This window comes from Nyctereutes procyonoides, unplaced genomic scaffold (assembly GCF_905146905.1).
Source record: "Nyctereutes procyonoides isolate TBG_1078 unplaced genomic scaffold, NYPRO_anot_genome, whole genome shotgun sequence".
Lineage (NCBI taxonomy): Eukaryota > Metazoa > Chordata > Mammalia > Carnivora > Canidae > Nyctereutes > Nyctereutes procyonoides.
Window position 1 is genome coordinate 9,183,574 of NW_026575126.1, and position 27,621 is coordinate 9,211,194.

At 39.5% G+C, this 27,621-nt stretch overlaps 1 protein-coding gene across 2 annotated transcripts in view; it reads left to right on the top strand.

Annotated features, from left to right (window-relative positions):
* The first annotated feature begins 784 nt into the window (after positions 1-784).
* The window catches only part of PTGFR (prostaglandin F receptor), a 44,124-nt gene continuing 17,287 nt past the window's right edge, over positions 785-27,621 (top strand). The window contains exons 1-2 of one of the 2 annotated variants that reach the window (XM_055341355.1): positions 785-1,005; positions 2,086-2,956. In XM_055341355.1, the coding sequence (XP_055197330.1) occupies positions 2,159-2,956 (798 nt within the window). In that variant the 5' untranslated portion in view covers positions 785-1,005; positions 2,086-2,158. Of the gene's footprint in view, positions 1,006-1,564; positions 1,612-2,085; positions 2,957-27,621 lie in introns of those variants that run through there. The other variant, XM_055341356.1, reaches the window with a different exon arrangement.

Sequence of the window (27,621 nt, forward strand, 5' to 3'; positions counted from 1 at the left end):
TTCTCTCCTTTCTTTTCTTTCTCTTTTTTCTTCCTTCCTTCCTTCCTCTTTCTCTCTCTTTTCTTTTTCTTTCTTTTTCTTTCTTCCTTCCTTACTCTTTCTTTCTTTTTCTTTCTTCCTTACTTTTTCTTTCTTTCTTTTCTCTCTCTTTTCTTTCTCTCTTTTTTCTTTCTCTCTTTTTTCTTTTCTTTCTTTCTTTCTTTCTTTCTTTCTTTCTTTCTTCTTTTTTCTTTCTTCTCCTTCCTTCCTTCCTTCCTTCCTTCCTTCCTTCCTTCCTTCCTTCCTTCCTTCCTTCCTTCCTTCCTTCCTCTTTCCTTCCTTCCTCTTTCCTTCCTTCCTTCTCTCCCTCTCTCTTCCTCTCTTTCTTTGGATTTATTCAGGAGAGAGAGAGGCAGAGCCACAGGCAGAGGGAGAGGCAGGCCCCTGCGGGGATCCCGAACCGAGACTCGATCCCAGGACCCCGGGGTCACGCCCAACGCTGAGCCCCCCCCCGCCCCCCGGCCCCGGGCGCCCCTCTATCCTTTGCGAGCCGGATCAGGGACGGACGGAGGGTGCGCTGCGGGGTGCCGGGCGCCTGCACCGTCCCGAGTCCCACTCGGCGCCCCGAGCTCCCCGAGGTCGGAGACGCAACTTCTCGGCGAGCGGCCGGGCGGCTGCGGGCGCGGGGGGGGGGCGGGGGGGCGGGGGAGGGGGCGGGGAGGAGAGAGGGGGCAGGGAGGGGGACGGCGACGGGGACGGCGAGGGGGACGGGGAGGGGGACGGGAGGGGGCGGAGGTCCCCCGCGCCCTGCCTCCCGCGCCCGCTGCAGCGCCGCCGGGGCCGAGCGACCGAGGAGCCGCGCGCGCCCGCAGCCTCCAGCTTCCGCGCCGGCGGAGGGGAGCGCGGACGGACGGACGGACCGACGGACGGCGGGACGGCGGGACTGGAGGGGGCCGGGCGCGCGATGGCCCTCGGAGCGGGCCGCCCTTCCCCGCCCGGGCCCTGGCGGCGGCCGGGGATGCGCAGGTAACGGGCCCGGCGCTGCCTCCGCACGCCGGCCTCGGGATGCTCCGCCCGGGGGGGTGGGGTGGGGGGACCCGGGGGGGACCCTCCGGCGGCCGCCCCGGGGCGCAGCTGAGGCCGAGCGCCCCCGGGGCGGGAGTGGGGCCGGCGGGGGGCGCCCCCGGGTGCGGTCGGGCCGGGAGGGGCGTCGCGGCGGAGCGCGGCCGGGACGGGGCCCGGGGCTCCCCGGCGGGCTGCTCGGAGGAGGGGGCGCCGGCGGCCTTGGCTCGGGGTCGGGGCGGCGGCAAGGCGGAGGGGCGAGCGGGGACGAGCACCCGGGGCCGCTTGGGCGCCCCGGCGCGGCGGCTGGTGTCCGGGCGAGCGCGGCCGCCCCCGTCCCCGCCGGCGCCCGGGCTCTGCGCAGGTGTGGCCGCTGGACCGCAGGAGCCGCTCGGAGACGCAGCCCCGGCCCCCGGGGCCCCCGGGGCCCCCGGGCCTGGGGTCTGCTGTAGGTCGAGCTACAGCTGACGGCTCAGAGTGGCCGGAGAAGCCAGCAGGGGTCAGTTTGCTGGTCCCCCCTTGTCCCCTCCCGAAGCCCGGAGGAGGTTCCCTGGCCTGCCTGCCCAACAGGTAGTTCCCTCAAAGAGGACTGGGTGGGGGGGGACCAAGCCCTCCAAAGGCAAACGCAGAAACCGCAGAAGGTCACCTCGTTATTTGAAGAGAGACTATTGTGCGCATTGAAAAACTTTTTAGGGTTTCCATCTGATCTTGTTGGTGACCCCATCCATAAACTTTAGAAGCTTCAGGGTGTCTGTGAAATGTAGGGAGGCGATTTGGGAGGCCCCCGTTTGCAGAGTTACCCCGAAGCAGGTGTGTGCGTGTGTGTGTGCGTGTGTGTGTGTGTGTGTGAGTTCGGGCAGCTTCTTTACCTTGAAAATGAGATGTGGAGCCGCAGGCAGATGTGTGCTGCCTGGTGTGATGCAACCTCGCCTGTGATAGGCCAGATACAGCCGATTGCCCCCACCGGGTGCTGGGGCACATCAGGCTTAAATGTCAGATGCGCAGTTACCCAGGGCTCACGACTCCTCTGTCTTTGTGCTGCAGATGTCCGGACTGCAAGCCTGCACTGTGCTGAGAGGGAGATGACTTGAGAGGCCAGCTTTTTATCTCCACAACAATGTCTATGAACAGTTCCAAACAGCCAGTGTCTCCTGCAGCTGGGCTCCTTTCAAATACAACTTGCCAGACGGAAAACCGGCTTTCGGTATTTTTTTCAGTGATCTTCATGACAGTGGGAATCTTGTCAAACAGCCTTGCCATTGCTATTCTCATGAAGGCTTACCAGAGATTTAGACAGAAGTCCAAGGCATCGTTTCTGCTTTTGGCCAGTGCCCTGGTAATCACAGACTTCTTTGGCCACCTCATCAATGGAGCTATAGCAGTCTTTGTGTATGCTTCTGATAAAGACTGGATCCGCTTCGACCAGTCGAACATCCTTTGCAGTATCTTTGGTATCTGCATGGTGTTCTCCGGTCTGTGCCCACTTTTTCTAGGCAGTGTGATGGCCATTGAGCGCTGTATTGGAGTCACCAAACCAATATTTCATTCTACGAAAATTACATCCAAACATGTGAAAATGATGTTGAGTGGAGTGTGCTTGTTTGCCATTTTCATAGCTTTGCTACCCATCCTTGGGCATCGAAACTATAAAATTCAAGCATCGAGGACCTGGTGTTTCTACAAAACAGAACACATCAAAGACTGGGAAGATAGGTTTTATCTTCTGCTCTTTTCTTTTCTGGGGCTCTTAGCCCTTGGCGTTTCATTCTTGTGCAATGCCATCACAGGAATCACACTTTTAAGAGTCAAATTTAAAAGTCAGCAGCACAGACAAGGCAGGTCTCATCATTTTGAAATGGTCATCCAGCTCCTGGCTATAATGTGTGTCTCCTGCATTTGCTGGAGTCCATTTCTGGTAAGAGCCTAACATTTTGACAATTTCTGCTTTCTTCCATTTTTTTCCATGTGTAATACAAGGTTTGTTGTCTTTTTCAAAGTTGTTGGTCTTGATGGGCAACACTATTCGATCTTTTAAATACTGGAGTTTATTCCTACCCAGAACTTACTTCGGCACCCAGCTCTGGCTCAGGATTAAGCTGTCTATGGTACCCATGGTATGATTTTCCAACACTCCTACTTGTGAAATGAAAGAGGACCTGGTGTTTCTACAAAACAGAACACATCAAAGACTGGGAAGATAGGTTTGAAAGAAATGTCTTGCTGAACAATTCTAACTATAGCGTAACCTGCTTGCAGAAGAGGATAAGGTGATTTTAATAGAGCAACATACTTTTAATATGCTTAATAGAATTAGTTTCTAAAATGTGAAAAAAACGACCAACTATAATGTAGTTTTGGAATGGGCTCAGCTAAGTCTTGGTAGAAAGTCTGTGTGAAAAGGCATGTTAGCTACTGGGTTTTTCTAAACGCACAATGCTGGGTCTTGGCTTGCAAAGGGAGGCGATGAGTTGAGATAGTTGGATAGTTGAGGTGAATTCTGTGGATAGGTTAGGTGAAGAAATCACTAGTTCACCAACCCAAGAACAATGCCAATACTTCACGGAGAGGCATGATTGGTAGGAAAACCTTCCTTTTTCATCCCATTCCTTTAAAAAAAAATTTTTTTTTTGACGTAGCCAGTAGCTCTGTTTGACAGCTTGTTATTTTTATTGGGAAATGAAAGCTAAGGTTAAGGAATTAACAACAAACCTAAGTCTTTTATATTATCTTCTAGGTAGAAGACAAAATATTTATGATTTTTTTAAGTATGGCCTTAACTCCCTTCATCATTTTACTTTATGATGGAAAGAGTGACAACATGCCATGAAAGAGAGAAAGAATCCTCTATACACAACTAGTGGTGGCAGTAAAGATTATTTTCATTCCTTCTTCTGTACCAGTGAAGAAATGGGATAGACATAGTAATACAGGGGATCCACAGGTAAAGGTGAGGCAAAGTGGGGAGACAAAGGTAGATGGAACCGAGAGGTTGTGATCATACCTTGCCTGCTGGTATGAAGGTGCTTGCGACTGATGCAGTTTTCCTAGCCCCTCCAGCAGAGCCACTGTCCAAAAACTGTTGCCAGTGGAGTTTTATTTATTTATATATTTACTTATTTTAGAGATTTTATTTATTTATTTGAGAAAGAGAGAGTGGGGAAAGTATAAGCAGGGGGCACGGCAGAGGGAGAAGGAGAAGCACGCTTCCCGCTAAGCAGGGAGCCTGATGCGGGGCTCGATCCCAGGATCCTAGGATCGCGACCTGAGCTGGAGGCAGATGCTTAACAGACTGAGCCACCCAGGTGCCCCACCAGTGGAGTTTTAATAAACAATCCTGATGATCCTGATGCATAAGAAAGTTGTGAGAGCTGCTGTTGCAGACAAATCCTGTGACAGCTGATTTTATTCTCCAAAAGGGTTTCTACTTTTTGAATATTTTCTTTATTCATATTATGTTCTCACAATTTGAATTTAGCTTCTGGAATTGTTAAATAATTTAAATATTTCTTCCTGATATTCTGGAATTGGTCCTAGGAACCCAACCACAGGGAGGCCAGGTTGGGTCTGTCAATGGCAAGTCAACATTTTGAGGCCTGCTTGTTGTCGTTTAGGAGGCCTTAGGTGTAACCAAGCAGAGATCTGATCTGTGTTCATTGTCTGGTTATTTGAATCTGAGCAGCAGAGAACAATTCTATCAATACTTAGGAGTCACTTCAGCGTTCATTCTTGAAGAGTTTAATTTATGCCACTCAACAGAGGGAATTCCCTTTGAACGACCCTTTTTTGCCCCTTAAACTTTGAAATAATCTAGCTTTTCAAAATAAAAAGTGATCGTGAGTAGCCCAGAAATCAACTGGGGGTTAGAAGGAGAAAATGCAGAAGGTGAGAAAAATGGAGATCGTAGGCCTGGAGAGAGCCTGACATCAATGGAATAGTGAGAGGAGAGACAAGTGGTCTGGACAACTGAGGTAATCACTGGTGCTTTCTTTGGTTTATGTTTGTTCTCACTCACCTTTAAAATTCTGCTTCGCTCTAGCTTTTGATTGAGAAATAGGAGTGATAGGTTAACTGCTGTGAGGCTGTGGAAGGTAGCAAGATTCCATGCTCATCATGGATATTTTGAATTTATGTTTTTCTCCTCCTGAGTTTTTGGTTTCCTTCTCTGTTAAAGTAGATACTACAGTTTAATCCATATTTTGAACATATTTCTATTGGAAACATTATTTTTGTGAAACATTTTCTGAGTTCTATGTTCTATTTATGAATTACCAACACACCTATTACACCAGTGTATCAATCCTTCTAAAATGCTTTTTAGTGTGAGAATTATTTCTGTGTTTGGTGCTCAGTTGATACACCACAGATACTTCTTGAGGGGTGATTTTTTATTGGAAGCATTCTTTGCATTCCTGGTTTCTCTTGTGGACGCTTGGGTCTTCATAGCAAATTCTGACTAAAGGATTTACAGCTTTTGTGGTCCAGACACATGTGCCTTTGACATTAGGTTAAGGCCATCAGACAGCTCTAAATGGAACCCTTGTAAAGAAACTCAGGTTTGGGAATGCTGAATAACATCAAGCACTAGCATCTCATTTGAAACATGTCTCTTTTCCCCATTAAATGCTTAGGAAAACTTGCATAGATGTTAATGACTGAGCCATCACTCTCCACCTTATATTTTAAAAACTTCTTAGTTTTTAAACTATTTTAAACTTGATTTTAGCCTCTGAAATCAAGCTTCTGGATCCCCATAGTTGTACTATAACGCTGACAGCTTCTCCCAGTGCCCTACTTTACATTATGTATTTTCTTTCTATGATTGATGAGTATGGATTGTTGGATTTGTAACTTGGATAAACATCTGTGCACACTTTGACGTGTTATCACTGTCATTTTCAAGCCTCAAACTGGAACACAGTTACAGGTGCACACACACGAAAGGTAGCAGGTGAATAATGCAGATGATAGTGGTTGTGCTTGGTGGGATTTACTGTATCAAAACTTATCAATCGTGGCATAATTTCTGAAATTATTTAAATTTGTAGCTGATGACAAAGGGAATGTTTAATTAATTTCAATGATTGAGTTCAACCAATACAAAAGGGAAGATGATCATGTTGGTTGAGTTTTCATCTGTCTTTTTAATAGACTCTTTTTTCTTGATTAGTTTTAGGTTTATAGGGAAATGAGCGGCAAGCACGGAGTTCACGTTATGCCCTCTCATGTTCCCTCCGACGCCTTCATTAACCCTTATCATTTGTCACAATTCATGACCCAATACCAAATCATTCTTATTGACTAAGGTCTGTCATGTTTTACCATAGCGTTGTATGTTGTATGAGCTTTGATAAATGTATATTGACATGTGTCCATCATTGCAGTATCATACAGAATAATTTCATTGCCCTAAAAATCCCCTGTGGTGGATTTTTAATTTTTTTTAATTTTTAAGATTTAATGTGTTATTTTTCCAAAGGAGGAAATGTATGTTTTCAGGAATTAAGATTTAGAAGAGTAGTACAAATATACTAGTTTAAGCTATAGCTCATTAAAATGTTAAAATTTAAACTTTTACAGTATCTGGATTTTTATAGTTTTAAACATGGTGAACTCCTATAACTTCATTTAATTATAGTCCTAACTGAAAAATACAGGAAACTACAATGGGCACTTTTTAGTTTACAATTTCATTTAGCAACAAATTAGTACAAAAATCTTTAAGAGTCAAATGACAATTATAAAATTGTCTTCCCTGTATCCTGGGTGAATCACTGTTCCTTAATAAATAAATCTCGAAGACATTCTTTTGATGTTTCTAGGGTGAGAGGAAAAAATAACCTATTTACCAGCCTTTCAAGTAACATTTTCTTAATATTATTTTTGTCTTCATATAAGTAACGATTCTTTTTAATGTTCCGTTTCTAGAATACGTAAGCCTGAAAGGAACTTATTATTATTGCTCTTCTTATTTCATCAGTTTGGCAGAGCAATAAATACTTTTCGACTGGTTGACTGTAACTTAGGTAGTATGAATGCCCAAAGATTGCAAATGATTGACCAGAATGTGGATTCTCAGTTTTGTAGGTAAGAGTTAATTAAGCAATTACTGAAACCCAAATGGTAATTTTTAATCTGTTCCCTAAGTCAGCAACTGTAGACACTATTAAACTTCAGCAATCTTTTACCAGAAGGACAGACATTTGTTTACTTTCCCTTCAGGGATAAAGGATTATTTTGATTTGGGAAAAGAGGAGCAAGTAAATGAAAAGTAAATGGATTTCTTAGGTAGGTAAGTTTACCCCAGAAAAGTGTTCTCCTGCATATATAAAGTTTGAACTTGATTTCTTAAAGATTATTCACTCTTATGCTAGTGCTTCTAGCCAGTGTAGTTAAACATTTAGTCACTAAGATGTTTGTCAGCGATAAATAAAAACAGTTGGGTAGCTGATTGAAGTTTGACTGAATTACTAAAGGTATTGGCATCATAATGAACCAGGTCTCAGAGGGCTTATGGCAAATGATGGGTGAGCTTTGCTCTCAGGGGAATTACCCTCAGCCAAAGGAAGCTGCCTTGACCATGGTGCTTGCTGCCTTTCTTTGGTCACTGGGTGTGTGTGGTGATGGGTGGCTGTGGAGATACAAAGCCCTTGCCCCGTTGCCTAGTTTGGAACATTTCTGAAGGGTCGTCCATGCTTCCGAGCTTGCTGAGGCCTTGCAACTGCACTCAGCCCTGCTCCTCCCTTTGCCAAGTCCTGCTTCCCTCACCACCTCGCACTCCCCCGGAACACTCCCTGCTCGTAGATGTCTGTCTCCAAGTCTCTTTTCTTGCAGAGTCCAGCTTAGGGCAGTGTTTCAGAAGTCCAGTTGTTCCTGCATTATCAAAATATAAAGTATGCTGCAGATAGGTTTACAGTGCGACTTGACTAATATATTGAGCTATGCATAGGCCTTTGGAGTTGAGTTCCTTCGAGTTTATTTTCTCACTCCATGAAAGTGTATAAGATTGGTCCAGCAGAGGTCAATCAACTAAAAAAGACATTGCTAAGTTGAGAATTTTCATAAAAATCTGTTGCTTTAGATGTGTACAGTGGTGTGGAATACTTTTGGTATTTTAAGTTAATTTACTCTTGGCCAAACACGATTTCCTGTTTTTAAGGAGAAAGAGTTATAAAAATGCCCAGAGATACCATAGACATTGGGAGGGCACTTAAAAACATTTGCTTGAGTGATTCAAGAGTAAATGAATCAGAAACATGTGGATTAGATTTATACCCTCTTGGATATAAAAATCTTCTGGCTTAATGTGTCTTGGGGTTTTTATTAAGCTCCAAGACATTTAAAGAACAATTCAAGATGTTAATGTGCCCAGAATCTCTCGAGGTTGCCAGTTTTAACGTTGTTTAGTCTTTTCCTTACAGGAGGTTCACAAAATACCTTCCATTTGTATTTGCTTCGGAAAGCATTTATAGCCACAGCGAATTTTACCTGGTATATCAATGGCATTTTTCTCTATTTACAGAAGACTTCATCCAATAGGAGAAAAACTGTCTGTTGATGGTTGCAAATATTGGTTTTTCAGGGCTTGTGTAAATTTGTCATTCTGTCTATCCTCTGTCCTGAGTGTAAGGATGGTAATGCCACAGAGGAGTCGATGCAGTTGTGGCTTCATCCAGACGGGGAGGTTGTTTTTCTCACTCCTCCTTAGCTAATGAATCCTTAAAAAAAAATCAGATGGTGGAATGCCAAAATGGGGTGGCTGTGGTGTGATGGTGAAAGAGACAGAGACAATTGGATTGCATAAAAGGATTTATTTTAGCTTTTTTTGTGCACAGTTTCAAATCAAGCCGTCTCTTAAGATACTGTGGTTATGCAAGTACAGGCAGGAGGGATAGGGTCCCATCCCTACCACCTCTTGGCTGTGACATGGGGTTACTCTAAGCCAACTTTGTATGTCTGTGACCTCATTATAATAATACTACATAGAAGTACTATCAGAAAAAATGGTATCACCTCCCTCCCTCTCCTACCTCTCCTCCTACGGTGGTTGGCCCGGATTAAGTCTGAAATCCAAAAATCCTCAAAAAGTCTATTGCTTTTACTGCCACCCACCATCTCAATTAGAAAAAAAAATTATCTGTGTTTAGGTCAGGCGTTTTCCATGTTTTCCTCTATTAAGGAGGTTTGGTTGTAGTGGAAAGGAGCAGAGGGAGCGCGCAGCTTCAGAAAACTTTTCTTGGACATTCCCACCTGAAGTTTCGGGTTACCTTTCCTTACTTCACTGTCTCACTGGAAGTAAAGACGTTGCCTGCTGATCTTTCGCATATTTTTTGAATTCAAATACTCTAATAATTTGTAATTATAATAACTTGTAAGGTATTAATTTATAAATTATTGGGATCGAGTTAAAATTAGCCCCAGATTATCGAGACTGTTACGTAAAAGACACTATGCTTGTGCTGTGACTAGTTCCAGGGAGTAAGAGGAAAAAGAGCTTGCAGCTTAGTAGAAATAAAGTTATCCTGCTGACAGTTAAGAAAAGTCCTGTTTCTTCCACTTCCTGGCTATGTGACCTTAACCACTCTGTGCCTGTTTCCTCCTAGGGGAGATAGGTATTGAAATGCTTCCTTGGGTTGTTGTGGGGACTAAATAAATAAATGTAAATTAACATAGTGTCTGACATAGTGTCGTATGCTTCAGTTATTATTCTGTTATTGTTATTGTTGCTGTTACTATTGAACACTACTGCTGCCAGACAATAACTTTGTCAATGAGACAATTGAAGGCACTTTGTAATTAGTTGTTAAATGAACGATGAATGCTACAGTATGTGGCTGTCTCTTGTGATTCGGTGGCCCACAAGTAATTATTTGTTTATACGTTTGACAGATATTTATTGAGCATCCTACCTATTGTGCCAGGCAGTATTTTAGTTACTACAGTAACAATCTCTATGATTTCGCCATTCACAATATCTTTGCTGTAGGCAACGATACTCATAGAAGATGAGAAGAGAGGGCATGTGTAGGACATTGAAATATGAAGATATTTGATTATATTTCCTGTTATAGCAGAATAACAGGTATTCTGTTGCGAATATATGTGGATGAGATTATTTTTGATAACATAGAAGTGAAAAATTTCTATAGTACATCATTTAGGAGGAAAAAGTACCGGAAGTAAATGTGATCCTAACTGAAGTGACGTAAATTGTAAAAACCAAGGAGAGAAGAAATAAGAATGTATATAATTCCTAGAGATATAAAAATGTACAAGTAAGAACTTTAGTGTTTGGGACAGACTTTGATAATGTCAGGACACAGCAGGTTGTAATAAATTAATATTAAAAGCTAGAAGAATTTTCAAGTAATGACACATGAGTAGCAGGAAAATTAAATCAGAGAGTAATAATTTAATGATTCAAATCAGTCTTTTCTACTATCCATTGGTAAGAAAAGTGACTCCAGATATAAAATAGAAATACATGTAGGTGAAACGAAGCATTACAAAAAATCACCAAGTCTTTGCAAGAATTTTCATTAATAAAATGTTGGAAACAACTGAAAATAGAAAAAAAAACCAATTACTATGAACTTTAATACTAGAAATAAAGAAAATAAAAAATATACTTATGCTTTAATGCACTTGTTAATTTACTCATTGATTTGCTCATTTGGCAGACTTCTGCTGAGCAGAACATTGGGTGTCTCTCTCTCGGTGGACCTGAAGCAGGGACAGACTTGGCCTGGGAAAATATTTCTGAGGCACATAACTCTAGGAATTATCTTTCTAACTTCTTCATTTTATCCGTGGTTTTTGCACTCTGTTCTCCAACCTCTAACTCATACTTTTCCTTCTCTTTCCAGTTTTATTTTAAATTTAAATTTTTGAAATTTTCATTTCGAAACAGAGAAAGGGAGAAGGGCAGAGGGAGAGGGGGAGAGAGAGAATCTTAAGCAGGCTTCATGCGCAGGGCTCCATCCCACAACCCTGAGATCATAACCTGAGCCTAAATCAAAAGTGGATGCTTAACTGACTGAGACACCCAGGCGCCCCCGCTCTTTCCACTTTTTTTTTTAAGTTTTTATTTATTTATTCAGGAGAGACACAGAGAGAGAGGCAGAGACACAGGCAGAGGGAGGAGCAGGCCCCCTGTGGGGAGCCCAATACAGGACTTGATCCTTGATCTCCAGGATCACACCCTGAGCTACAGACAGACCTCAATCACTGAGCTACCCAGGGTGCCCCTCTTTCCACTTTTAATGTGGGATAAATTTAACTTTGCATTTTCCTGGCCTTGTCTGGGAGCAGGGCAAAGGGTTAATTGCTGGATTCATTGCTTTAGTAGATAGTGGAGGAACGTGGGCCCAAAGGTGCATTAGTAGGTGCTAAATAACCTTGCTGTAGCAGCAGCAGCAACAGTAGTCGATGCTGTCATTGGGATTACATATTCCTTTATTTTGTTTCTTGCATTTATGTTCACGGCACAGGACCAGAAAACAAGACAAACAGAACCCAGATGAATGCCCAGGCCGGGCTGGGAGACAGAATGCAGGAGTCGGGAAGAGGAGCAGGGACAAGGAAGGAAGTGGAGGGCCAGGAAGCTGGGGGTGGGACTGGCAAGTGAGCAGAGGTGCCCGGGTCCCAGGAACTGCCCTGGGGAGGAAAGGCTCTTTCTATGTCCACGGGTGTCTTTTCCTTATTGAGGAATATTACATTTTGCCTATCATATCCTCTCAAGCTACTTTAAAAAAGGCAAAGAAAACTTTATTGTAAAAAAAGATACAGTACACTACAAATTAAAATTCAGAAAAAGATCTTCCAAATCCCTCTCTCTAGAGATTACAGCTATTGGCATTCCGAGCACATACTTTTACTCATCTGATGGGGAAAATATAATGGTTTAATTTCTTTGACTAACAGGATAAACTTTCTTTTTCTTGTGTAATTGGTCATTATCTTTTGTGTGAATATGTAGGTTTCTGTAAATGATTTTCAAGAACTCTTTGGATAACGAAGAACAGATAATGCTAATATATAAAAAATAATGATAAAATCAGGTGTTATGAAAGCAGTTGTTTTTCCATGTTTACTGTTAGCCTTTTAATTTAGTATTTTAATTTATAAAAGTAGCGAATGAATCAGTAACTTTCTTTGTGGTTACTGCTTTCAGGTTAAGAAATAATTTTCTCAGGCTGAGATGATAGTGATATTCATCTTTTTTTTCTAGCACTTCTGCTTTTTCATTCTTTGTATTTATATTTTTAATACATTTATGGTTTATTTTGTTTAGTTTGCAAATTAATAATATGAATTTTATTTTGAATGGTGAGCTAGCTGTCCCAAGATAGCTGAATGATTTTTGTCTAACTCTTTAAAATTCTACCTTTATTTTGTATAAAATTGTTAAATGTGTTCGGCTCTTTCTGGACCCTTTATTTCACCCTACTGGTCTGTCTTTGCTTTATGTACAATTACCATCTTCACATTTTATTTACACGTGCGTTCAATTTATCAGTTACAATATAGAATGTTCCCTTTCATGACCATGATCTCCCATAATTGAAATCATTTCTTGAATAATAATTTACTTTTACTGTGATGAAATTCACATAACATAAAATTCACTATTTTAACCATTTTAAAGGGTACAATTCCATGACAGTTTCTTACATTCAGAATGTTGTGTAACCATCACCACACTCTTGTCTAGAACATTTTCATCAACCTCAAGAGAAGCCCTGTACCCATGAAGCAATCATTCCCCCATTCCCTGTTTCCCACTCCCTGAAGCCCCTGGCAGCCACTAGTCTGTCTTTATGGATTTGCCTATGTTGGATATTTCATATACATGGATCTTAAAAATATGTGACCTTTTGTGTTTGGCTTCTTTCACTTAATGTAGTGTTTTCAAGGTCGATGCAGGTAGTGGCATGTATCAGTACATCGTTCTTTTTTTGTGACCGAATAATATTCATTTCTATGGATACACCACATTTTGTTTATCCATTCATTAGTTGATGGACATTTGGGTTGTTTCCACCTTTGGCTATTGTGACTTGTGCTGCCTTGAAGAGTTGTATACAAGGTTTTGTTTCAACACTTGTTTTCAATTCTTTTGGGTACATAACTAGGAGTGAAATTTGCTGGGTCAAATGGTAATATTATGTCTAGCTTTTTGTGGTAACACCAAACTGTTTTCCAAGATGGCTACACCATTGTATCTTCCAATCAGCAGTGTATGAGGGTTCCAATATCTCTACATTTTTGCCAAAACTTATTTTTTTTTTTGGAAACATTCTTTTTTTGTTTGTTTTTTATTATGGCTGTTTCAGTGGATATCCAGTGGTAGGCAGCTCATTATAGTTTTGATTTATATTTCCTTTCTGACTAATGATGTTGAACATTTTTGTATTTTGGGGGAAACTATTTCGTGCATATTTTAGTGTTTAAAAAAGTTATGTGGATCTATAATTTCCTTCTTTTATTGTATCCTGTTTTTAATATTAGAATTATACTAGTTTAAAAAACAATAGGGAATTCTGTCTCTACGTACTGGAGTAATTTAAATAACTTTGATGTTAGCTGTTGTGTGATGACTTGGTATCATTTCAGTGTTTTTTGATATAGTTTGAGGGTTTTTTTTCCCTTTTTTTCTTTCTTTCAAGATTTTATTTAAATCTGGGTTAGTTTACATATTGTAGTATTAGTTTCAGGGGTAGAATTTAGTGATTCATCAGTTGCATACAATACCCAGTGCTCATTACATCAAATCCACATGAGTGAAATCATATGGTGTTTGTGTTTCTCTGACTTATTTCGCTTAGTATTATGCTAAGCGAAAGCATCAGTTCCATCCACGTTATTTCAAATGGCAAGATTTCATTCTTTTTGATGGCTGAGTAATATTCTACTACGCATATAAATTATGTTTATATATAAAATTATATATATTTATTTATAAAATTATATATATACATATGTATATATATATATGCACATCAGATCTTCTTTATCCATTCATCAGTTGATGGGTCTTTTGGCTATTGTGGATAGCACTGCTATAAACACTGGGCTGCATGTGCCTCAGGGTTTTTTTTCTGATTTTTTTTGGTTTGAGTTTTCTACTTTGTCATGAAGACAACATTGTTATCTTTTAGCATAATTTAATCAATTTCATTGAGAGTATGAATTTAGCAGCAAATTTTTGTACCAAGAATTTTTTATAACTGAAGATATTCTTATCTATTAATTTGTTTTTGTACATTATACATTTATATGTGTTTATTTTACTAATATTTTACATAATATTTATTTTCGTTTTTAAATTTGGCTTTTCAGAAGGTTTAAGAGTTTAAAAATTTCTTATATTAACTTGTAAATCTTACTGTTTTCAAATTAGTTAATTTCTTATAAATTTTATAAATTTTTATAAATATGTCATGGGCATTTGAAAAGAATCTATTTTTTTAAGTGATAAAGTTCAATAAATAGATATTAAATCAGGATTATTACTTGCAGATCTTATTTTCTTAGGCAATTGTTATAATAATAATAACTGAATATTCTGGATTTTGTTATGCATTTACTATTATTGATACAGTCTAAGAAACTTTTAGTGCCATTCTTTTTTTTTTTTAAGATTTTGTTTATTCATGAGAGACATAGAGAGAGAGAGGCAGAGACACAGGCAGAGGGAGAAGCAGGCTCCATGCAGGGAGCCTGACATGGGACTGGATCCCGGGGTCTCCAGGATCACACCCTGGGCTGAAGGCGGCGCTGAACCGCTGAGCCACCCGAGCTGTCCTAGTGCCATTTTTATGAATACGTTATAGCATCATCATAGCATTCAAACAGAACAAGAATTTTTCCCCCCTGTCTCTTATGTCCCTATACCTCCTGGTTGGGCTCCAGAATTCTGACATTGAAAAGAAAATAAGGTGGTTCTTCTTATTTTCCGTTCCCTATATTCTGATAGATGCTTTAGTTTTGCTGATTTAGGAATATGAAGTTAAATCGGAAGGAAGTCAATGATTGGAAGAACACGGTTAAATTTGCAGTTTAGAAAGCAAGTTGATTCTGATTAGTCCCAGGAATTTGCTCTTGATGACCCTGGACATCAGCACCTGTAACTGGCCTATCCTTCATCCAGCTCTGCCTGAGCTCAGTCTTGGTTTAGAATTGCCCAAGACCTGTGTACTAGGAAGATAGTCCTGAGACTATTCCTCCAACCTAGCATGTTCTTTGGGTCTGTTGACATTACAAATGCACTTTTTGGAGAAAAGCTGGACTAGAACTGCATCTAGAAAGAAAGAACTTTGTGAATGCCTTCTTACTCCTCATTTCCTACCGTGAAAGCTTATTTTCAAATTGCAACACAAAAGTAGCAACAGGCATCTTTATCATCACGTAGTGCATGGAGAATTCGTTTTTGATGTAGTTTAATCTTTATGTGCTTCTATAACTACATATTTTTGCAACTGACAATTCCAATATTTCTCTTGTACATTATTTCTGAATAAAAAAACTACCTAATGTATCCAAGAATTTTTAAAAATCCCAGAGTTTTTATAAACTTTGATAGCATGAGGTGGTTTTGAAACAATTGTAGGTTGTGTGGTGATTCTCTTCTATACCGAAAGTCCAAAGACAGCTAAGGCAGACTCTTTCTTATTTCAAAGGAATATAAAGAATTGCTGGGGGAAAAAAAGAGAGAAAATACATACCAAGCAGTTCTAAATGAGATCTTTGGTTTTTTTAGTTCATCCCTCAAAGTTTATATAGCAGGCTGGTCTATGGATATGGGTGCTGAAGTCAGTTTGCTAAATGCTCTCCTGGATGGTGGCAAATCCGGCTCTCTGTCTAGGAATAATTTCCTCTGTGTGCTATTGACCTTCTACTAATTGCATGCTTTAGGTTTATCTGTATAAGCTAAATGGCAGTAATACAAAGCCATTCTGCTTATTTAGATAGTTTTAGATCGATGTGGATTTCCATATGGTCGATTTAGCACGCCATGTATACTTGGCTGTAAAGATGAATGGCTATTGGCGCCCTTGTCTCTAATACCTACCTTGCGTGTGAATTGACATTAAGATGTAGCCACAGTGTTAGTGCTGTCCTTCTCTAGAATTTCTTGGTTTGTTTATATGGTTGCTAAAATCGCAAGTTCAAATCAGTTAAGCTCACCCAGAGATTATTTATCTGCTAAACAATATAAAGAGACAGTCAAGCAATCAATTAAAAGTTACGCATTACCATGATTTCTGAGTGATGCCCTGTATATTCAGGTACTGAGCAAAATAATAGAACCCAAAGAGTCCTGAGGAATTTCTGTTCTCCTCCTCCTCTACTCCCATCTCTAGTCAGGCCGAAACACTAAACAATGTATTATCTTGAAAGATGGAGATCTCTGTTTTGGAATTAACTTCATTTTCCCTGTCTACTGAAGGCTACTCTTTGTGGTGGGTGGAGGGGAGAAACCCAGCTTTAGGCATTCCTCCTCAGTGACCCACCCAGCCTGAAGAGGGGAAGTAGGGGTGAATGTGCTGTGGCTTTCGTAATAGGTAAATACTTTCATTAAATAATGTTTATAATCAGAGTCAGAATTCTCACATATGAATGCTGATTGAGTAACCTGAGTATTTTTCATTTCAAACTTGCTTGAAGAAAGGCTGTTTCATAAATAAAATGCCAAAGTTATATAGTTTAGTGTGAAGTGTAGTCAATGTGTATATGCCTGGTAGCTAAAAATCATCTCTGTAAGAATATGTTACTATAGTACATTGTGCTGATTCAAGTCAGATTTCTTTTTATTAGAGGAATTATAGTTCTGAAATTCTTTATTTTGTTTACGTTTGTAATAATTTTCTCCATAAAACCTGTTCTGATTATTCTAGTCCACTTATCTCTCTATGGATAAAATATAATATCTAATTCTATATAATCATAAAATTCACACTGTTTTGTGATTGTCTAATCTCTTAAATAGATAGGGAGCTCTTTAGTGACAGAGTCAATGTCATATGTTTCTGCTCTGTTTCTTATAATGTCTGGTATACTTCTTGGAAGGGTTCAAGGAAAATGCAGCTCATCTTTAGAATTTTTTAATCATAAATGAAATTAGTGATGAAACAACATCTTTATAGCAATGGTTATTAAATACATATGAATGTCACATAAGGATTTTATTTTTTAAGTGTAATTTTTTGAAAAAAAAGTAAGTTTTGAAATACAGCTATAAAACTAATAGTGAAGATCATTTTAAATGTAAAGTTTATTCTTGCTTAGAAATTTTGTTTTGTAGTGTAAGGATTAATTAACTTGAAAACTTCATCTATAACTCCTACCACATGCCAGACATAATGCTCTCAGCATTCTCTATGCTCTCAGCATTCAATATTAACCCATTGAATCCTTATTATCCTTTCGGTTGTGTTTTTTCTCAGACATGACTCTGCATGTGCAATGGGTTTTCCCAAAGGATGCAATCATAGAGGGCTTGCTGTACTTGCATTTAGCATCAAGAGCAGTTACACAACTTCTTGGTCATGCATTGTAACTGAAATTTTAGTTAAAATTAAAGTGTCTTCAGATTTAAGTTAAGATTCATGAGAAAGAGCTTTCATAAGAAGACAGTTCAAAGACAATGGGCTGATTGGGATTTGTGGAGAAAGATGAGCATGATTAAAGGAGGATTGTTTTTGTACTCTTATTATTGTACTGACACAAGCCTGATTGAAAGTAAATCTTTGAACAAATTTGCTAAAAAAGCTGCCTTCAAAAAAATTTTTTTTTCTTCTCTTCTCCCTTCTAGAGCATTGACAATCTCCTTAGTCTCCTACCTTCCCCTGTCTCCAGCCTAGAGGGGTTCTAATTTATCTGTGTAAATTTAAAATTCCAAGCTGAAACAAATATGGCAGCTTTTTAAGTTGTTTTTTTTTTAATTTTTATTTATTTATGATAGTCACACACAGAGAGAGAGAGAGAGAGAGAGAGAGAGGCAGAGACACAGGCAGAGGGAGAAGCAGGCTCCATGCACTGGGAGCCCGACGTGGGATTCGATCCCGGGTCTCCAGGATCGCGCCCTGGGCCAAAGGCAGGCGCCAAACCGCTGCGCCACCCAGGGATCCCAAGTTGCTTTTTTTTTTAAGATTTTTTTTTAATTTATTGATTAGAGACAGACAGAGAGAGAGAGGCAGAGACACACCCAGAGGGAGAAGCAGGCTCCATGCAGGAAGCCCGATGTGGGACTCGATCCTGTGTCTCCAGGATCATGCCCTGGGTTGAAGGTGGCGCTAAACCTCTGAGCCACCGGGGCTGCCCTTAAGTTGCTATTGAGTATTAAAAATAACCTGGATTTTGGCAGAACCTTTTTACTCTTTGTGAAGTGTTCTTTTTCTTCTCTTCTGTCATTGAAAGGTTAAAGCCTCTTCCAGGAGAGAGGTCTTTGCTGAATGTTTGAGGGACCAGTGAGGCTTTGATTAAAACCAGAGGGTGCCATGAGGATTACAACAAAACAAACTTTTATGTTGAAAATATGTTCGTCTTTCACTGAACAGCCTGTTTATTCCAAATGTCTTGCAAAATCTGATGGTTTGGGTATCAGGACACTACTCTTTGCAACCATACCCAGGCATGTTTGTAGTTGGTGGATGCCATAGTTCCTAATTTTTAAAGAGAGCAAAAGATATGGCCTTAGTGAGAATTTGCTATGAAAAGGCAATTAATTAAAACACATCTATAAATATAACATGTTTAGAAATGCTCGTTGATGTATTCAGTAAATATTTTTCTTAGTGCCTTCCAAGTGTCAGACACTGTTCTGGGTGTTAGGCTATGATGCTGGACAAGACAGGCAATATTCCCTCTCTTATGAATGTTACATTCCTTTACAGTGGTGGTTGCGAAGGCCTAGGGGCTCCTTGGAGAGACAGAGAGGGAGATAATAAGTAAAGAAATTAATGGGATGATTTCAAATGGTGAGTCCTGTCACTGAGGGTGGGCCTAGGACTCTTAGATTGGATGGTCAGGGAAGGCCTCATTATGAGGTTAGCCTTGGGTGACAAAAAGGAGGCAGCCATGGGGAGATATGTGGACAGAGTGGTCAGGTGAGGGAACAGCCAGCACAAAAACCCAGTGGTGGGGTTGAGCTGTTGTAATGAGGGACAAAACAAAGGCCATTACCTGGAGCAAGGGAGTGCTGGTGAAAATGGTAGGATTTGAGGTTGGAGAGGGAAGTGGGGCCAGATTGTCTTACGGGTCATGGTGGCTTGGGGTTGAAATCCATTTGGAAACCTTTGGAGAGTTTCTTAATGAGGGAAAGACATGATCTGATACATGGTTTAAAAAGATCTCTTGGGCTGCCAGATAAAAGAAGGGATTGTCGTGGAGAAGAACTACAGCAGAAGGATGTTTGTTTGAAATTTCATTTGATGCATGAGTAATTAATTAATTATTTTTCTAGAATTTATATTGGGAAGTAAAGCAAATAATAAATCACAATTAAATAAAAATTAGCTTGTGAGTAACAAAGGAAACACTTTCAAAGTGATTCTCCTTTAGGCTTGGAGTATAATTATAAAGGAGACATTTAATTACACCTTATCTATTCTACCTGATTAATAATTTCAGTGTATCTTCTCTGTTGGCTGAGTGAAGGGCGCTTTGATGGGCATTAGTTTGGCTGAGAATATGCAATTATCCATCTGCGTTTTGCTCGAGAGATGAAGTTATTTGTCCCTCTTTTAATTCTTTTTAATTATCATTAACTTTTTGGTTCTGGTTTTGCATAACATTACATACACATGCACACAAAATTAGGTATTTTCATGTTTTGGTTACAAATGGCTTTCTGCTTCTTGACTCTCGAGAAATCAGCTTTGGAGTGCCCTAATAATTATTTTAATACAAAAGAGAAATGTTCAGTTATCCCTGCATATGGGATTATGATATGAAGGGTACATACGTACATGCACTTATAGGAAAGTGTGTATTACATGCCAGCTGGATCATGGACCAGGAGTTTATATAGCCCTTGTCTGGGGTTTATTTAAGGTTTGACTTTGGAATAAAAGCCTTTTTTTTTCTATTGATTTTAATACCACAGTTTCCAATATTTAAACTGTGTCAGATACGGACAGGGTATATAATTTTATTTTGCGGAGCTTTTCTATAGGGTCCTAAAATAGTTTAAACCTTGAGTACCCCGCAGAAGTGAATCTCTCTGGGCAGAGAAAGACAGCTGGCCCCAACCTAACAAACCTCAGCAAATTCTGACTTAAGAAGAGGCAGCGCTTTTCTGAGTCAGGGTGCTTAACTATTCTCTACCTTGTGTTATTGGAGAGAAAGGATCAGTATTTGTTCCCAGTTGAATGGCATAATTAGGACCTTGGTAGGATTCCCTAACTTGGAGAACTGGTGGAGTTTTCAACCTCAGTGGTGCATTCACCGACCAGATATTTAGCAGGCACCTCTTATATGCAAAGATATCTCAGTTTATGTTGTCTTTATCAATGAGCATCTTCTTTGGTGTTGACTCCACAACTCTACTGAATCTCCTTAGCCTACCCTTGAATCTCTACTTCTAATTAGGTGAGCTCCTACAGCCTATTGTAGTATGAAGACATTTCTCACTATCTGAGTTTGGACAGACTAGCCACATGTCCTTTGGAAAATTACTAAGAATCTTTGTGAGCCTTAATTTTAACTTCTGTAAAATATGAATAATGATACTGACTACATCACTGATTTAATCAAGCAACATAAGTCTTCCCATGATACCTGGTAAGCATCCCATAAAAGGTTCTGTGTGATGGTTATTATTACTGTTATGACCATTATTCCATTTGGTACCATAATAAAACCCAGTGGCAATTTGAAAACCATTTATTGAGTGCTTAGCCTCGGCATTTGCGCATGTGCTACACGCATATATAAACATGACTAAAATGGGATCTTCACTTCAAAGGAGTTCGTAGTTTACTTGGGGAGGCATGAGCAGAACCAGCTCTATTGCAAAAGAACTAGTGTGAGCAAGTGCCCATGGCCTTCCAAGGCACAGCTTTGCTGGGAAGCGTCATCTGTGTTTAGTTTCCACCAAGAGAGGAAGGGTAGTGAATTCTTGACTGAAGCTCCCTTGAGTTCAGGTTCATTGTGGTCTCTGGTGGTCCTTGGGTTTAGTGAAATAGGCTCTTACCCCCCCCCCCCCCCGTTGTGAGACTGAGTTCTCTCCTAGGAATGTAATTTTTTTGTCTTTTGATTTAATTGTTGACTTATAAACTTTCTGGTTTCTTTTCTTCCTTGGGTGAAATGACCTCATCTTTTTCCTTACTGATTTCTTTTCCATAGACTTGTAGTAAATGCCATTTTAGGTTTATACCTCCTCTTTTCTTTTCATGATCTGCTTCTTAATATGAGTGTGTTTAATAAGGTCAGTGCTCCTCTAAGATGCCAACCAGACACTGTTTTACCTTCTGGGATTTTGGACCTTTACCTTCAGGGCTGGAGGAGTCTTGGCCTTTCTATCTTTCCCTGGTTAATCCAACCAGGGAAATCTGAAGGCTGGTTAATCCCGTTTTCTTTATCAAATCACTTACCTGAATGCAAAGCCTAACCTCTTGTTGATTACATGCTTTTATTACCTCTCATTTACTTCTGAGAAAAGTTGGGATTTTTTGTTTGTTTTGTTTTTTTAAGTGAGGCCATTTTTTTGTGGTATTATCTGCAAAATCTCTTAAGAGTACAACCATGGAGGAAAGGCTTGGCTTTCTGATATTGCAAATAATACCACAGAACTTGGTAATTTGATGGAAAAAATAACAGAATTAATACTGGAAAGAAGGAAGTGGAATTGGAGCCACAGTTTTATAGTATGCAAGGAAGAAATTTCATGAGTTTTTACTGATAGTCTCCTAAGGAGAACAGTCTTGGTATTTTGGGGGCTTATTTTCAGACCTGCTCATAGGATCGCTTAGACCTTTCTTGGTGATGTATTTGTGCAATTTGTGACGATTTGCCTTCAGTGTGGGATTGATCATGGTTAAGGTATACAGAGGGTGTCTCCATTGCTTACCTTGATTATGTTTACAATGTGACAATAATTTGATCTCTTAAGCTGTTTTTTATATTGAATATATATTGTGCTCTGGTGGATTTTGTAAAGGTCCTTATTAAGTATGTTGTGCATTAATCGTTATCTTTTGATTACCCCTGGGATCTGCAAATCAAATTCCATGAGGGATCTTTGACCTCGTCATTTCATAACCTTGACGTTTAACTTTGTCATTTCATAACTTGAAGGCAGGTAATGGCAAGGTCCCTCACATTCTCATTCTTGGAACAACTGAGTTCATGCAGAGAGATGGAATCTACAAAAACTACTGCACTTTTTTTTGTTCTGTCTCCTCAGGCGGGAAAGGATGGTTAGATGCAGACCACGTGAGCTAATTCCCTGTTTTGCTTTTCCATTCTCCAGACTTACAGACACGTCCTTCTCCTTTCCAGGCCAGCTGGGTTTTTGCTGCCTGCAGTCTTTCCAGTAAACCACCCTGCCTCCTTCATCTAATTCTGCTCTGTTCCCTCTTTCCTGACTATAGGAGAAATAATTGAGAGAAAAACCTCAGAGAAGGTAGAGGCCTGAAGTTTGTCTTCCCAGGCAATTCAGAGAGGGAAATATAATAATCACTTAATTAACAATTACAAGGTACAAGGCTGAACTGCTTATTTATTGCCTGTGCCATTTTTATTGAGTGGTGCCAATGTTCTAAGCATTTTGAATATCACCATTGTTATGTCTATTTTTATTAGCAAAGTAATATATGCTTGTTATATTAAATTTGAAAAATATAGAAAAAGACAATTAAAAATGTAAGCCCCTCTAAAGGTCTTGTTTATTTTTAATTCCTAGACCCTTTATCATTTCTATGCTGTTTTGAATGGTATTTTTAATTATGTTCTATAGTTGGTCGTGTTAATTAGGGAAGTGTCTCATTTACCCAGGTGCATATATTCAGCAACTTGCTCAACTCTTTTATTGGTTTTAATCATTAATTAATTCTAATCATTTCTAGCTTAACAGAAGTGTATCTCTTTTCTTGTAATTCTTATATACCTCATTTTTTCCTCATAGCATTAGCCAGGAATTGCCATATAATGTTAAGCAGTGGTAGTCATGATGGGTGTCCGTGTCCTCTTCCAGATCTTAAAATGTATCTATATTTTCTCCATTAAGTATAATGGAAATATAGGTGTAATGGCTGTTGTAGATTTCTGACTATGAATTTTACTATTTTCCTAATTTTAAGTCCTTCATAAGTACTGTTTTGGCTTTCTTTTACTACATAACAAATTCCAATAAACTGAGCAGCTTGAAACAGCACCCACTTCAAAATGTCATAGTTGTGTAGGTCAGAAGTCTAGGTGGGTTCAGCTGGGTTCTCTGCTCAGGGAACTGAAAGCAAAGGACAAGCAAGGTTGGGCTCTTACCTGCAAGTTTGGGAGAAGAATCCACTTCAAAGTTCACTCAGGTTGTTGGCAGAACCCAGCAGCTGCAGATCCAAGGTCCCCTTTTCCTGGCTGGCTGGCAGCTGGCAGCTGCTCTCTGGCTTCTCCTGCTATAAGCTGGAGAAAGTTCTCTGCTATTAAAGGAGCTCATGTGATTATACTAGGCCCACTTGGATAACCTCACTGTGTCATCTGTGTCATGTAACATAATCATGGGAGTTACGACTCATAATAACAGGTTCCAGGGATTAGGAGCGTTGCCCCCAGGGACTGGGCCATTTTTAAGAGGCCATTTTAGATTTTTTTTTTTTGACCTAAGTGCATTACCCAGCCTCTGTTAAGTACTGTTACATTTTTGCTTATACTTCCATGCTTTTCTCAAAGCACACACATTACATATTAGAGAGACTGTATTAAGAGTATGACTTTGGGAGCCAGATTACCCTTACTAACGATTTGACCTTGGATAAGTTAATCAATTTTCTTTTGTCTCTTTTTTTTTTTAATCATTGGAAATGGGAATATGGTAGTACCTATCTCAGAAGGTACACAGTAATAATGCAATCAGTTGTAGCTATTGTGATGATTATTATATTCATCAAACTGAAATGCTATTATTTTGCAATCTTTATTTTCTAAACTATAACATAAATATTTTATCTTATCTGTAAGCATTCTTAGGCAATGTCATTTTAATGGCCGCAAGCTACTCCATTGTGTACGTATACTAGAACCAATTTTGTTGGGATTTGCTTCTGTTTTTTCTGTTTTATAAGCAACACTGAGATGGAAATCCTGTGGGTTTTTGCACACTATTTCTATTTACTTGATTAGAATAGTTTCAAGGACATGAAATCAGTACTTTCAAGGGGAGCTACCTTATGAAGGCTTGTGAGATATTTTTGCCACATTGCCTTGCAAAAAGATTGAACTAGGCTGTACATTTCCTTCTCTTTCCCTCCCAAGAGTTTCACTTATTTTTTAAATTATGGAATAATATTGTGAGAGAGTGAGTCCAAATGGTAAGTCCCTTATAGCAGTGGAAGGAGGAGAAATAGTTCAATTCAAAGCTCACGGGGGGCGGGGGGAGGGGATGGTCACTATTAGAAGAAGTCTGAGTTGGAGAACAGGTTTTGAGGAAGAGGAGAATGTGAAAGACAACTATAAGTACCTTTGGACTAACAAGGAAATAGGGATTCCAGAAGTTGGAACTCTATATAGCATTCAGATGTGACATAAAGTGAAATATAGAAAACAATTTTTTTTTGGTACGGATTACTAATATTGCAGCAGAGTTTTAATTTTTTTGTGTTAAAAAATTGTGGCACACTATTTTAAATTTGCTTACTCAGTAAGTAGACTGTATTATTATGGTGAGCTATATTCTGTACTCTAAAGGATAACTTACAAATGAGTGCTATTTCAAAAGTTTGTAAATCGGGGACTGTCTGTCTGCATGCCATTGGTTTATTTTTTATTTTTATTTTTAAAATTTTTAAATTTATTATTATTATTATTTTTTGCATGCCATTGTTTTAAAAAGAGATCCAGATGGGTTTCATTCATTTGTTCCATTTATTTCATTCATGGTAATTCATTAGTTCGCATACTGTCCTGATGCACTCCTAACTCTTGAGAACTGTAAAGCTAGGGTATCTAAAAGTGGCCTACAATGCAGCAAAAGTATCAGTGCCAGATTTCTGAAGAGAAAATCTCAGCAACACTTCCGGCACACAGAAACGTATTAACCGACAACATATTAAGCAGTGTATGGGTTGCTTAATGTTGCTGATGCCTTTTTGCTGCTGGTATATAATCAGCTGCTCATTAGTAGAGAATCATATAACTTGATGTGGGTACTTATTCAAGGCTAGTAAGAACTTGCCCATCTCTGTACGTGTCCCTTTCAACTCCCACCCCACTCCCACCACATTCAGCAAATGCACACACCCAAATCTGGTTGATTTAGTTTGACCCAGAACGTACTGGGGCAGGGTTACTCCATCTGGCTCTAACAAAATGAAGAAAAGGATAAATGCGTACTATCTGTAGCATTGGGCTTTTCCTGAAGTGACTCCAGAACCAGAAAATCCTAATAATAACCACTATAATAATGACAACTATAATTATGGTACTGTTCATAAGCAAATACTAGATATAATTTTTTAGGAACTTATTATGTACTTGACACAATACTGAGGGTTTAAACACATTATTTTACTTAATCTTTTTCACTTCTACAATTGTTTTAAATTCCCATTTTACTGATGAGGAAGCTAAGGCACAGAGAGATTAAGGAATTTGCTCAAGGTCACATTGCCAGAAAGTAATAGAACATGTTTTAAACCCAGGACTCTGACTCCAAAAATCTATATTTCTTTAGAAAATACATGTAAGCTTTAACATTTTTTAAATTCTATTTTTAATTTTTTGATTTTTTAATTTTTAGCTTTAACATTTTTAAAAAATAATTTTGGATGTACTGAAAAGTTTGCAGAATTATTACAGAGTTCTCGTATATGCTCTAGTCAGTTGCCTCTAATATTAATACTTTGCCTTATCATAGTACAATTGTCAAAACTAAGAAATCGCATTAGTACAGTGTAATTAACGTAAGTAAAGACTTTATTTGGATCACCGGATTTTCTACTTACATCTTTTTTCTGTTCTACTGTCCAATTTAAGATCCACCATTATATTGTCGTGACAGCATTCATTGTCACATCTCCTTGGTCTTTCCTTGTCTTCCATGACCTTGGTACTTTTGAAGAGTTCTTGCATTATTTTATAGGATGGCCCACAGTCTGGCTTTGTCTGATAATAAAACTGATATTCTCAACTGGCATCTCTCAACAAAGATTTATTGTATTTTCTAGATGGGTATATTGTTTTTGTCCAATTAGTTTACATTTGTGAGTTTTGATGGACTGTACCTCTTTGAGGCCCTGGAATCCTGAGAAGCAAAAGTGTGCACAAGCAGCAGCATCCCCTCTGTGATTCCTTATAGAATTGGAGAGCTTCATGTTGGATGTACTTCTACAGCCAGAGTCTCTTTCTTGCTTCTCCCTTTGGAAAGTGCCTTGGCCACTCAAGGTGCTGGGCATCTGAGGGGCTGTCCTTAAACGTTCTTACATCTCAGCTGTGGGTGCCTGATTCTCTCTATGTGCTTCACATTCCTTCATCACTTGAGCCAGGGATTACAGAACTGAGTTTTCATTGTTCAATGAAAGGAATCAATTTTGCATTCTTTATCACAAGACTTCTGTAATAGAGGCTGAAGAATACAAAGTTAGAGGTGTACCTTCTTCATAGCTTTGGAAAAGTCACTGTGGGTGCTGAGCCATGGAGAGAGGAAAGCAGCAAAAGAAGCAAGCCTTCCTGTTGAGAGCGTCAAGCAGATTGGCAAGATCATGTCCCACGTATGCAGTTGGGAGGTTCAGTTTTTCTTTCTTTGCTTAAAGTCGTCTAATAACTTGACATGTCTGCAGAATAAGAGCCAAATCCTTTAGTTTGGCAGAAAGGTCCCTTCCACAATATTCACAGCTTTCTTCACGGTGCTCCCTTGTGGCCTTGATTGCAGGACTTACACAGTTGCATTTCTGTTTTTATGAAGGATGGAGGTCCTCTCGTTAGAAAAGATGGGTCTAATCATTCATCTTGACATCTCTAAATGCCTAGTACTGATTTATAATAGATGCTTTATAAATGCTTCTAGAATGCTGAATATCTGCATAGGCTACCCCTTTGGTTATGTTTTGTCAGCAGAAATGTAAAGAAGACATTAAAAGTGCTACATTAATGATCAGTAGAAGACAAGACATTTGATCATATCCTGCACACCCGTTTTTGCTGTCTCTCTCAGTGGCAAGACAACCGGACTAGAATGTATCTGCCTTAGTTCCTGAACAGTGTCTTACCACAAGGAGCATGAGAATTGCAGTGTGATTTTAGATATTACAGCATTTCTCTTGTCCCAGCTTAGACATTAAGTAGCTAATCACCGGGCAAATCACTGATCTTCCTGGCCCCGTTCCTCCCTGTGAAATGGACAAATTAGGTCACATGATTTTTAAGGTCCTT